Source organism: Thamnophis elegans, chromosome Z (genome assembly GCF_009769535.1).
Source record: "Thamnophis elegans isolate rThaEle1 chromosome Z, rThaEle1.pri, whole genome shotgun sequence".
In the NCBI taxonomy this organism is placed as follows: domain Eukaryota; kingdom Metazoa; phylum Chordata; class Lepidosauria; order Squamata; family Colubridae; genus Thamnophis; species Thamnophis elegans.
The window spans coordinates 63,403,172-63,417,392 of NC_045558.1; the positions used below are offsets into that span (position 1 = coordinate 63,403,172).

The following is a 14,221-nucleotide window of genomic DNA, read 5'->3' on the forward strand; positions in this document are numbered from 1 at the left end:
CATAGTTTCTTTCCTCCCTGGGACGAAGCTTGGGTATGTCCCACACATGACCCCTCCCTCTCTTCCACTGGAAAAAGAATGTTGGTCTTACCTGAACATGTCTTTTCAGGGGAAGAGAGGGAGGCATCACGACCCTCCCTAGTTAGGTTATTGGGACCAAGGGGGGGACCGGTGGTTCCCGGGAATTTTTTTGTTTGATTTGTTCTTAGAACCGTTGTTCGCCATCGAGGAAACTGGGCAAGAATGGAAGGAAGTAGTATTTAAGAAGCTTTCTCTCAGTCTTTGGACCAATCAGACGTTGACAATACCCACAGGTGACCCCTCCCTCTCTTCCCTGAAAAGACCCGTTCAGGTAAGACCAACGTTCTTTCAGTATATAAAACACACCCAGGTTTTCAGCCACTTTTTTGAGGGAAAAAGGTGCATCTTAAACTCCGAAAAATATGGTACTTTCTCCCCAAACTCCCTTTCTGTGAGTTAAATGATTGCCTCAGTAGGGGCAGGGCAGGATGTTGTTCCATAATTGATACAAAGTTTGCATCAGTTTTTTAAAAAATATTTTAAATAAAAAAAAGTCAGAGGAGGGTATCATAGCTTAAACCATTTGTTATTTGACTTTTCAATAATTTAGTTGTTTTAAAGAACGAAGTTTATAGCGATGCAGCAGCATAGCTAAATAAATATTGTTCCTCATTGGCTATTCTTACTTTGCATTTATCTGGATGCACTTGCTTTTTTAATATGTACGGTATGTTTATTTAATTATCTAAACTTACAATTAATTTTATTGCATTTATAATTTATATTAATTAATTTATGTAGGTATCTGGTGTTTGAGCTAAGTAATTACTCAACTGCTTCAAAAGTTGTCGAATTCAGTATTCAACAAATTTTGAAGCAGAAATCTTGCCCTGGCACTCATCTTTTTTCTGGTAGTGAACATGCAAGGAAGAGAACTTGCTGATATTGGCTGCCTTCTGGCCAAAATAGCAGTAAGGCACATGGTTTTCTTGATACTCATCAGTTTTAGTATTTGTCTATTCTTCTGGAATATTATATGTTTCTATGCGAGAAAATTATTTTTACTACAATTAAAACTATGTAGTTATTTTAAACAGCTGTTTCAGTCCTTGATGTTCCTAAGAAATACGGGATAATTTATGTGTATGAACATCAGACAATAAATATCTACTCTTAAATACTGTTCCTCAGGTATTAATTCTAAAGTGTAATGAGAATTATATTTTAATTTAAATGATTAGGAATGTAGGCTGTATTCTTCATCTTTTCTTTCTTGTTTCTTAACTGTACAGCAGGTAGCTTTAGAATTATCAATGGATAGCTTTTGCCTTTTTCGATTGACCATCAACACTAAATAATTGGCAGTCAAGAACTGTGCCACAGACTAGTATTTCATAGTATCCAGCAGAACGTGGCTGATCTCAAAGAAACAAAGCAATGTGTCAAGGTTTCAACAGATGCCCTAATTAACTAATGAGAACTCGAGAGCAGGCCAGGAATGCTTTACGAGTTGGCACAATGTAGAGCAAGCTAAATATTTGGATGTCAGCTCAGTAGGAAATTCCTGATAGTAGGTTAGATTAAAAAAATATATATCATGAAATAAAGGAATGGCAAACTACAAGTAATCCTTGATTTATGACCTTAGTTGTACCCAGAATTACAGTCATAAATCATTGTTCTCATGTGAAGGATCATATTACTGATCTCTTACTAGACTCCCTTTATATGACACTGTGATCCCCTAAGTGACTAATCATAAATCAACAACATACCAAACTTTTTTTTATCACATTTATCATATTATATGGATATGGCCAAGTAGAATTGACTTCAGGAAATCTTTATATTGTATTTTTGTGTGATTTATGTGATAATATATATAATACATTTTTGCAATTAAAAGATGTTTATATTTAATTATGGATTATTTCTAAAAGTCTTTCTAAAATTAATTTGGATTTGAGAATGGTAATACTTGATTAATACATATTAAGCCTTGAATGTGAGTGCTACAAACATGAATTAACAGTGAATTAATTGAAATATTGATTGTTGCAAGTAATTGTGCATTCTTGGTTCTGTTTAGATTTTTTCTAAAACCAAGCATAAAGAATCATGTCTGTTTTTTTGTGGGGTTAGGGTTTGACAATAAATGACATATATTTTAAGAACATCTTAGTTGATTTTATTAGCATAAATATTCTTCTTTCAGTGTGCTTTACTATACAGATACTAATAATTAACAACTGCAAAAAAAGAAAATGCAATGCTCTTTCATATAATTGTTTCGTATTATATTTTATATAAAAATATTTCTGTTTTAGAAATAGAATAAAAGAACAATTTTAGGAGAATTGATCTTATTCTGATATATATTTTCCCTTTTTACCCTTCTAGATAATACATAAACAAAATACAAGCAATAATGAAAGTGAAACATCTTCAGTGGTATGTAGTATAAAGCTTTATATTTAATTATAATGTTCTAGAATTTTTATAGATAAAAATTCCTGAATTTACATTGTTTAGTCCCTCCCTCCCTCCTCTCCCTCCCTCCACATGAACATATATGTAGTTCTTAATTATTATTATTGTAAAAGTTTTAGAACTTTCAGAACTACCGGATTTTTTGGACTATAAGATGCATCTAAAGGCATATAAATTTAATAAATTGAATAAATTGAATTGAATCTAGATTTAGAGGAGGAAAACAAGAAAAAAATAGTTTTTGGGCTCTATGCATCCCATTTTCACCCTCCCCAGCCCCCATAAACACTTTGCATGCCAAAAACAAACCCGTTTTTGGTGAAAATGGGCCCATTTTTAGCTAAAATGGGATGTGTGAAGTACTGCAGAGTGCTTCTGGTGAAAACAGGATGCACAGAGGGCTCAGGAGACCAAAAACAGGCCCATTTTGGGTGAAAATGGGCTCATTTTTGGCAAAAACGAGACATGTGGAACACTGCAGAGTGCTTCTGGGGACCGGGAAAGGCAAAAATGCGATGTGTGGAGGGTTTGGGAGGTCAAAAACAGGCCCGTATTTGGTCTATAAGACATACCCAAATTTTCACCCACTTTTAGGGGGGAGGAGTGCATCTTATACTCTGAAAAATACAGTAAATTGATGTTGATAATTAAACATTTAGTATGTATGAGAATGTATTAATTCTATGATATTCAGAGAAAAACATAGCATAAATTTCAGTTATCTTATTATTTGCAGCCTAGTGATGATCTTTTTCACAGAAGCTTCAATTTTGGGTTTCATTAATGGAGTCGATTTTTCAAAATCCCTTAAAAGAATCTCTTTCAGTAAGAATCTTTAGTGCAGACATCTTCAAAATATTCCCTGAATAAACTGAATTTTTATTCTCCTTACCTGACAATTGGTCCACAATCTGATTTTGAAATTGAAGCAAAAGAATTATCTAGAAAATTAGAAAGACTTCTCAAGGAGTGTTCGTTGCATCTTGCATGAATAGAACAGTTTAGGCTGCTACAGGGGAAAGTGCTGACAATCAAGAATGTGTGTTAAAGTCAGGGTGCTTTTTCAAGAAGCAACTGGACTTTCTTGTTTTTCTTGAAGACATTTCTCATCCAAGAAGGTTCTTCATCTCTGACTGGATGGTGGAGAATGGAAGGATTTGGAAGCACTTGTCATCCAAGAAGTGAAACATCTTCAAAGAGAAACAAGAAAGTCCAGTTGTCTCTTGAAAAAGCATCTTTGGGACAACTGTGATCTAGATGACTGAGAATCTCCATAGATTTAGCTATGTGAAATATGTTCTTGTTTCTCTTTAAAAAGGATAAACAAAGATAAAATGGAGCTTCTCATTTCATTTCCTTTCATTCCTCATATTTTGATTTTTCCAGTCTTTAATTATCTCTGTCTACCACCTAGATCAGGGCTTTCAAACTCCCGGCCTGTGGGCCAGATGCATCATGCACTGATCTCACCTATGCCTGGATTAGTGAAGGAGAAAAAAGTATCGATATGTCATGTGATGCTGCTTGATAAAGTGTGTTTGACGCTCCTGATCTAGATTGATAGGTTAGATTTTAATGATAGATTGAGCTTAGGTTTTCTTTCATCTTTGAATCTTTTGGAATAGGTTTTCTTGCTTTTCTGTAAACTTCCAATCCCTGCATCTATTTTTAAAAATAAATTATATCAAAAATAATTTAAAATAATACATGTACCACTTGACCTATTTAATATACCTATTGCATAATTAGAAGTCCCAGCATAAAGATCCTAGTCAGGAATATTCTCTACTCATAATTCATTTTTTGTTCATAATTCAATGTTTTGATTACACTTTCTTTGAGAGGTTTCTTATGCAAGATTGACTCCATTAAATAAGGCGCTATTATATATTACTAAGATCAGAGGAAATAATGAATATTCAGTTTTTGTTATTTCCTTTATTTTTGTATTTTGTAGACGGTTATAGTCACTCATGAGAAGTAACAGGCTAATCTTTGCTACAATAACATGCTGGACTGAAAACTGTTCATTTTAAAAATTACTGTTAACTGCCTATATGACATGTTACAGTATTGTGAAAAACATGTAATACATTTTTATGCAGAGATTGCTAAGAGAAACATGATAACAGAAACAAAGGACCCAATAATATTCAGTATTGTTTGCATATTCTTCATTTCATAATCAATTATCTAGTAAGAAAATAACAACTGGTATCTCTAGATGAGGTTATTTTGCTATTTGAATCACTATTGTTAAACAATTCATTAAATCTGCTGAGTCAGAATGAGATTGTAAAAAGCCACATGAAAGCTGTGCTTTTAGAAAGCAAGTGGAAATTCTGTTTGTTTGTTTTTACATATAAATACTGGAATATTTAATGATAAAGAAGATTTATTTATTTGTTTGTTTGTCTGTCTGTCTGTCTGTCTGTCTGTCTGTCTGTCTGTCTTGTATGCCGCCCACTCTCGGAGGACTCCGGGCGGCTCACAAAAGACAAGGGAAAGGGGGGAACAAGACAAAGACAACATATTAAAAACAAAACCAACATTCACAATTTCTATGGAGGTAGATGCTTCTCAGCTCCCCCCAGCCTGCTGGAACAGCCAGGACTTGGTGGCTTTGTGGAAGGCCGGGAGGGTAGTAAGGATCCGGATCTCAACAGGGAGCTCGTTCCAGAGGGCTGGAGCTGCAACAGAGAAGGCTCTCCTCCGGGGAGTCGCCAGCTGACATTGGCTGGCAGATGGAATCCGGAGGAGACCCAACCTGTGCGATCTAATTGTTCTGAGAGAGGTAATCGGCAGGAGGCGGTCTCTCAGGTACCCAGGTCCGATGCTATGTAGGGCTTTATAGGTAGCGACCAGCACCTTGAAGCGGATTCGGAGACTAATAGGTAGCCAGTGCAGCTCGCGGAGGATAGGTGTAACGTGGGTATACCTTGGTGCATCCACAATCGCTCGCGTGGCTGCATTCTGGACTAATTGGCCCTCTTCAAGGGCAGCCCCATGTAGAGCGCATTACAATAATCCAGTCTTGAGGTCACAAGGGCGTGAGTGACTGTCTGAAGGGCCTCCCGATCCAGGTAGGGTCGCAATTGGTGCACCAGGCGAACCTGGGCAAAGGTCCCCCTGGTCACAGCCGACAGATGGTATTCTAGAGTCAGCTGTGGGTCTAGGAGGACTCCCAAATTGCGAACCCTCTCTGAGGGGCGTATAATTTCGCCCCCCAGCCTGAGAGATGGAACAGTTGGACAATCTTTGGGAGGGAACATCAGAAGCCACTTGGTCTTGTCTGGATTGAGTGCCAACTTGTTTGCTCTCATCCAGACTCTAACAGCTTCCAGGCACTGGCACATCACTTCTACTGCTTCGCTGAGTTGGCACGGGGCAGACAGATACAGCTGCGTATCGTCTGCATATTGGTTATACTTAATCCCGTGCTGGCGTATGATCTCACCCAGCGGCTTCATGTAGATGTTAAATAGGAGGGGGGACAGGACCGAACCCTGTGGCACCCCATACTTGAGGGGCCTTGGGGTCGATCTCTGCCCTCCGACCAACACCGACTGCGACCTGTCTGAGAGATAGGAGGAGAACCACCGCAAAACGGTGCCTCCCACCCCACCCCTCGCAACCGTCGCAGAAGGATACCATGGTCGATGGTATCGAAGGCCGCTGAGAGGTCAAGAAGCACAAGGATAGAGGGGTGACCCCTATCCCTGGCCTGCCAGAGATCATCGATCAGCGCGACCAAAGCAGTTTCCGTGCTGTAACCCGGCCTGAAACCCGACTGAAAAGAGTCTAGATAATCTGCTTCCTCCAAGGACCGTCGGAGTTGCGAGGCCACCACTTTCTCAACAACCTTCCCTACAAAGGGAAGGTTGGAGACTGGACGATAGTTGCTCAAAATGGCTGGGTCCAAAGATGATTTCTTCAGGAGGGGTCTCACCACCGCATCCTTTAGGAGGGGTGGGAAGATTCCCTCCCGGAGAGAGGTGTTCACAATCATCTGGATCCAGCCCCGTGTCACCTCCCTGCTGGTCGAGACCAGCCAGGAGGGACACGGGTCCAGTATACAAGTGGAGGCACTCACCGCTCCCATGGCCTTGTCCACTTCATCAGGAGAAGCCCGTTGAAACTCAATCCATAAAGCATGCTCAAGACCCTCCCCCGGTACCTCGGCTGGTATCGTGCAATTGGAGTCCAGCTCTGTTCGAATCCGAGCGACTTTATCTGTCAAATACTGAACAAATTCCTCAGCTCTACCCTGTAGAGGGTCACCCGCATCCCTCCCTTTCAAGAGGGAGCGGGTTATTCTAAACAAGGCGGCTGGGCGCGATTCGGCGGATGCAATAAGGGCGGCAAAATGCGAACATTTCGCCGCCCATATTGCCACAAGATAGGCTCTAATAAAGGCTCTCATCAGTGCTCGGTCTGACTCAGATTTACTGGCCCTCCAGCGGTGCTCTAGGTGTCTCTTTTGGCGTTTCATCTCCCGGAGTTCCTCGGTGAACCAAGGAGCCCTCCTGGATCCGCCGCCTCGGAGAGGTCACAAAGGCGCAATCCGGTTTAGAGCCCCCATCGCCGCTATATTCCAAGCAACGACTAAGGACTCCACCGGATTGTGGACGATAGTGTCAGGTATTTCTCCAAGCGCCGTCTGAAACCCCATTGGGTCCATCAGGCGCCTGGGGCGGAACCACCTAATCGGTTCCTCCTCCCTACAGTGGGGGATTGGCCTCCGAAAGTCAAGCCTCAGCAGGAAGTGATCAGACCATGACCATGATTGATCAAAGTGTGTTGTACAAAGCAGAAACATGGGTTTTATTATATAATTCCTTTAAAAAATGTCCAACCCACAGACAACTGGATAATACATTAACCAATACTTTGCCAAGCTATTGTTTGTAGTCTGTCCAAACCTTTTACAGCATCTTAGTAGGTATTCTACTGCTTCTCCAGCTTCTTTGTAGAAGTGGCATCTATTGCTGTTTTCCCAATTATTTTTATTAAACTATACTATTTTATTTGAAACAATATTTTTTGTTAGCACAGTTAACTATAACTTTTGCTGGTTATGAAAACTGGGAAAGATCAGGGCGCAAATCATTTTATGTGAATTTTCAGTTTGTATTCTGAAACATCCACTACATAGTTTGTCTATTATCAGTCTTCTAATTGGGATACTTCTGATAAGCTTCTGAAGAACCTAAGATTATAGACATTACATATTCATTCTGTATTTTTTCCTGTTTTCCTAACTATATTTCTTTCATGTTTCCATTTAAAGAAACTTGGGGTGATTCTCTTTTTTAAACTTCTGTAAGCTTTTCATCTTGATAAAAGTCTGATTGGCTTTTCTCTCTTTTTGCTGTTTGAAATATACTAATAAAGTACAGAAAAATATTGAAAGTGTTACTGTACTGCTCCATATTAAAATTTAGTTTCATACTTCCTTAGTATAATAAGGTTGTTAAGATAGTGTGATGTAAATAGAATAAGATCCAAACAGGAGAGTGGAAAAACTAAAAGAATAGTACCTTAACTGTTCTATAATAGGATTTAATATGGTAGCAGTAAAAGTTATAAATCCAGCTAAATTTTGATTTCTACAGAATATACATACAAACACATGCTTTAAAGTTGTTTTATATTTCTCTCAAAATATTATGATAGGAAGTTAAGATAGATAAAAAACCAAAGAGGCATCTTCAAGAAGAATTTGCTGCATCATTAGAGCAAAAGGACCAAATTATCAGTGCCTTGCAGACACAGGTAACTGCTTCTTTTAAAAGAGAAGTTTCCAAAACATTCTTGAAGAATATCAACTATTTTTTTTTCGGGTTCAAAGTTTTATTTCTTTTAAAACAAACATTTCATCATTCCTCAATCAGTAAGTACAATCGAAGTACAATTTTTTGTATGTCAAAATAATTCTAGTTTACCACCAAATTCTTGTCTAGCCTAATGTATACCCCTCCCTCCCTCCACCCTCCCCCCAACCCCCTCATCCTCCCCCCCGACTTCCCAGAACCCGTACATTTATTTATGATTTATGATACTTAAAGAAAAAATGATTTGAATATCATTTTTGAATATGGAGAAAAAACTCACTTGGATGTATTTAACTACATACTGTGTGCTTTTCAGTATTTTGAAAGATAGGTGTATCAAAAGGAAAGTTCAGGAAAAAGCTTTTGCAGAGGCCATATGGATCATTCCACTTTATTTGGAGTTGTCTTTCTACAGCTTTTGTATATTGCTGTTTCAGTCACATAGGACAATGTAGAAATTTATATTACTAGTTAAAAAAAAATCAGTAAATCCTAACTGATGCCGGACTGTTGAATGGATAAATATTTTCCTCATGCAGGTATTATTACTGAAGCAACAATTGTATAGTAATGAGATAAACATTGAACTACCGAATCCAAACGTTCAAACTCAGTCAGAAGTTCAGAGTCCTGTAAAAAATCAGAATACAGAAAATACTTTGCAGTCAGCAGGTCCTGGTAAGTTCTTATCTTAAAAAAGAAAACACACTAAATGTTAAAGAATAGTGGGAAATTTTCAGAGTTCTGATACATAGCAATGGCCGCTTGTAATTTTAAAACTATTTTAGCAGAATTAAGGGTTTTTTTCCTTAATATTTCCTAGTGTATCAGCAAAAATTTTCACTTCCTGATTTCATTGATTCTGATGGCTTGAGAAAATTTCTACTTGCAGAGGGTGAATTTATTTTATACAAACTAGAGGCTTGATTTTTGGAAGAAATTAACAGTGTAACTTTGAAATCGTAGTATATACTACCACATTTTCTTTTTTCATGTCTTTTGATTTTGTTACTTCTTTCTTTTCCTTTTTAACTTACTTTCTTTTTTTAGTTCTAGTTTTATATTTTGTTCGATAGAAAAGGAAAAAATAAAAGGTAAGAAGCAATAAAATGGGGAAAGAAATTGTAAAATGTGGTAAAATATTATATTTATTTAGTAATCCTAAAAATTAACAGTGATTCTTTTTGGAATATCTGGGCTAAAATAAATATATATATTTTTAATTTCCAGCTAACAAGCCCAGCGTTTTAACCACTGAGCCACTGTGCCATCTTTGGCATAAATAATGCAGTAAATTAATTAATAATGAGACATAAATTTATCCAGAAATTTATACTATGTATTTAATTTATTGATTTCAAAAAAAAAACCACAAGTGTGAAGCAAAATAATAGTAATAATAAAAATGGTAATAATAAAAATAGTAATACAAATAAAATCAAAAGTAATGCATATTAACAAAGCTACATAATGAAGGAACATTGGAGAAAACTTTTAGCATAATTGATATTCTTCATAAGACTCTCTAAAACAGACCTGATGTTTTATGGTTCCTGGGCCATATCTGGACTTTTGCATATCTCTGTCCGGCCTGTATAAATAAGATCAATTGGAAATTAGAAATCAAATATAAATAAGCATGCTGCAGGGGGCAGGAGAAGAGGTTTGATATTGCTCTGCATAGTCACCATGCTTTTTTCAGTCAGCTGATGTCCATGGGTTGGTGAGGAAAGAAGCATTTTCTGTTCCTGTGCAGCACTTGCTCCTCATCTGAGTTGAGGTGATAGAATTGAGGACATTGGTTCAGGCCAGCCTCTCATGTAGCCCTTGAAAAAATTAATTGCCCACTGATGCTCTAAATTGAAAGCTAAACCTAAAATCTTAATGTCAGTCGTGATAGAGCAGAGCTTAGAAACATTACTAGAAATTTCCAACAGAAAATACGAAAGTATTTTTTTTAACTTTTGTAATATGCAATTTTTTTTAATGTTGTACGCTGCCCTGAGTCCTTGGGAGAAGGGCGGCATATAAATCCAATAAACTAAACTAAACTAAACTAAACTAAACTAAACTAAACTAAACTAAACTAAACTAAACTAAACTAAACTAAACTAAACTAAACTAAAAGTAAGATACAGATAATTTCAATTTCTGTCCTGCCAGCACTGTCAAGAAGTAGATAACATCATTTATCACAAAGCAGAAAATAAAGTGGCTGACTTTATAGTGAGTCTTGATTATATACAAGGCTGTCTTGAATATAGGATATTGTTAAACCTTCCCTCTCTCAGGTTAATGGTAATGAATTAAAACTTTCTAGGATCAGTGTTCTTCTGGGTATAATAGAAGTAAGTGGGAATCCAACAGGGCTATAAAAGAGTTCCTGTAAATGAGATTTACCCCTATCATTCTGAAGATCAAAATCAAGAATTATTTGTTTAACTAGTTGAGCAGCTGTATTGGGATCAAGCAACTTTAAATATGGAGTAGATGTTGTATAGAAGGGCAACCTTAATTCCATAAGTAGCAGGAATCATGCAAAGAGTTCCCATATAGAGCAGCAGTTCATATAATTGACAGCACTATGTAGACTTTGGTACATGTGAAATATCAAATGAAAACCAAACATATTTTTTTTTGCTGTTCGTAGTTGGTAATGAGAATGCTGATAAAACAATAGAAACTCTAACTCAGAAATTAAAACATCAAGAAAATTTGCTTCATCAGTGTAAAGAAAGAATTAAATCTCAGAAGGAGTGCTTAGCACAGCTGACCAGTGAGAAAGAAGCACTGCAGGAACAACTATATGAGAGGCTTCAGGAGCTAAAGAAAATAAAGGTATTGGGAAAATAAAGGCTTCTCATGATATTAATTGTTATCTTATTACAAAAGATGCCAGAGATTATAATTCATTTTGATTAAACAGCATGACAACAAATTCTAAACATTAATAAAATGCAATATGCTAAAAGATAGAAATTCTATCATACTTGATAATGTTTATAAGGAAACTGGTTGTTAATATATTCAGATTAAACATAAATGTAGATTTTAGTAATTTAAGTTTTTAAAAAAAATATATTAGGATAAGGAAATCATACCAGGCATTTACACAGTATTTTTATTGTTTATCATTTATGTAATATGCATATGTATGCAGAAGGGGAAAAAGTTTTGAAATATTTATTTTTTTATCATATTTATTTCAATTTCAAGACTGTCTGATTCCATAAGGACTCTAGATGGCCTGCAGATAAAATTAAAAGAAAAATAGAACATCCAGTATAAGGGAATATTTCTGGTCAGGGTTGAGATGTGGAATTCTTAGGTGCTCTCTGAATGTAGTGATTTCCTTGCAGATGTTTCAACTAGGCTATTAGTTTCAATTATTAGAGGTAGTGAGTATACGGTTTGTTTGCATTCAATTTCTATTTCCATTGTTGGTCCTTTTTCAATTATTGATATATAATTCAAAGGGACATCAGTATTTGAAAAAATACCTTTCAGTACAAAATTAAAATACTAAATAACCTCTGTACAAGAGAGCTCATAACACATGATGGCATTATTATATCATATTAATCAGTGTTGCTACATATCTTGGATTTAGCCGAAGTTCAGTAGTGGGTTTCAAAAATTTTTGGAACCTCTTCTGTAGGTGTCGTCTGCTTTGTGGGAGTGGCTTGTCGGCCATGTGACTGGGTGGGAGTGGCTTGCCGGCCATGTGACCGGGTGGGAGTGGCTTGCCGGCCATGTAATCAGGTGGGAGTGGCCAAGACGATGTCACTGAATTCTTTGCCCCAATGGATAAACTACAATAAGATTAAAATAAGTACATACAAAACAATAAAAGAGCTACTTACAGAAGGAAGATGACTATCCTTGCCAGTCTTCGGTATCACTGATTCCAATGAATGGCCTGCACAAAGAAGAGATACAGAAATGAACTCTTCCATTGCATGCACTGCATTAGGATGAAACAAGCACGCAAAATAATAGGAAAGGAAGATTACTGTCCTTTTCTGCATCTTCTGCACCACCACCTCACGACCTTGCTCCAATAACCTGCACAAAGAAGAGAAACAGAAAGGAAGACTTTAATTGCATGCACTGCATTAGGATGAAACAAGCACACAAAATAATAGAAAAGGAAGATTACTGTCCTTTTCTGCGTCTTCTGCACCACCATCTTGCCACCTTGCTCCAATAACCTGCACAAAGAAGAGACCCAGAAAGGAGGACTTTAATTGGTTGCACTTACTATATTAAGGATGAACCAAGCACACTCAGCAATAAAGACAGCTATTTACAGAGGGAAGATTACTGCCTTGCCAGTGTTCTACATCACTAAACCACACTTGCTCCTTGAATGGCCTGCACAAAGAAGAGACACAGAAAGGAAGACTTTAATTGCATGCACTTATACCTTACACAAGAATAACACAATGAAAGAGATACACTCAAGTACTTGTGTTATTGGTTTTCTGGTTGTTGATATTTCCATATTGTTTAGGCTTCCAGACTCCTCAGTTGCAGCTTTCTTGGTCTTTATTCGTGGATCATCAGCCGTGTGGTGATGTGCTCTGAGCCACTTTTTCATTGCAGGAATGGGGTCCCATCTCTCAACAGGCATGCCAACAACACATATCACCATCAGATTACTTATGTTTGGAACAAGGTGGGTTCTTTGCTCTGAACATATGAGGTTCATTTTTGAAAACACTCTTTCCGCCTCTGCTGAAGTAACAGCAATTGTCCTGACAATAGCTCTAGCTTGTTTGGATTTTTTAGCACATTTTCCAAAAAAATCTCTGTAGTCATTCAAATTAATTTCGTAATTAAAAATTTCGCCAAATTCAAACAATGCTGCCTCAGCCCATGGAATGACTACACTTTCAATGTTCCAGTAATCTGGCTCCAAATATGTGATAAAATGTAACTTGTTTGCGGCTGGCAATTGGCTACCTGTTTTTAGATAGTCGCAATCCATCAGCCTTTTCTTCAAATTGGTGATGATGCTTGACACAATCTTGTCATGAGGAAGGGCAACAAATCATTGATTTTGAGCTAAATTGATGTTTTTGAAGGCTTGTGTTTTTAGCATTGCATAAATGTTGTTTTCATATGTGCCCTTTCTCTGTCTAACCACTTCAAAAGCTTTAATTGTTCACAATACTAACTTTTCGGCCTTGATGATATCTGTGTCTCTTCCCTGCAGGGCATTTGACAGACAAGAAATCTCATTTAGAATATGTATCATGAGGGCCAAATCCTTCAAAAAAAAAAAAAAGATTTTCAAAACAGGAAGCCATACCTGGGAATCTTTCATTGCCCAGAAAAACTGATGTAGTGCTGGATAAGCACACCACACAGCCATGGTTGGCCTTAAACTACAGGCACCCCATCTTGGTCCCAAAACTTTGCCAATCTTACCAATTTCAATGCCCAATTGTTCAGAAATTTGGAAAAGGTCATTCTGGCTCTTGCAGGATTTGTGGAAGGTGGTGTGTATTTTATCAAGGAAGATCTTGAAGTGGTTGAGTTGCTTTATTTCTCTTATTTCATCACATAGCACAAGTTGGAAGCGGTGGTTCAAGCAGTGCCAGATTATGATGTTTGGGAAGTCTTGAGCTATTCTGGTGCTGACTCCAGATTTTCTTCCAAGCGTAACATTGGCACCATCGGAGCAGAAAGCGATTAAATTCTTCTGGAGATATTCGATGGTAAACCCAACTTTTAAGCAAGCTTCCCATCGCTGTAGAACATATGGTCTCCGCATCTTGCTTCTCTAATTCCAAAAGCTCAATGAAAATGGTTGCTGGGTATTCTGGATCTTCAACTCTAACAAAAACTATCAGCACTGCTTTCATTGAAAG

The 14,221-nt window shown here is 37.3% G+C and overlaps 1 protein-coding gene across 15 annotated transcripts in view; it reads left to right on the forward strand.

Moving 5' to 3' along the window:
• Positions 1 to 14,221, forward strand: part of GOLGA4 (golgin A4) — a 244,928-nt gene that overhangs the window by 53,665 nt on the left and 177,042 nt on the right. For 7 of the 15 annotated variants that reach the window (XR_004256961.1, XM_032237102.1, XM_032237101.1 and 4 more), the window contains 4 exons: positions 2,422 to 2,472; positions 8,188 to 8,286; positions 8,885 to 9,023; positions 10,996 to 11,183. Coding sequence is in view for 14 of the 15 variants with exons in the window: in XM_032237102.1 (XP_032092993.1) it covers positions 2,422 to 2,472; positions 8,188 to 8,286; positions 8,885 to 9,023; positions 10,996 to 11,183 (477 nt within the window). In the remaining variant the exon portion in view is untranslated. The remainder of the gene's footprint in view (positions 1 to 2,421; positions 2,473 to 8,187; positions 8,287 to 8,884; positions 9,024 to 10,995; positions 11,184 to 14,221) is intronic. The other 8 variants (XM_032237105.1, XM_032237109.1, XM_032237112.1 and 5 more) reach the window with 4 other exon arrangements.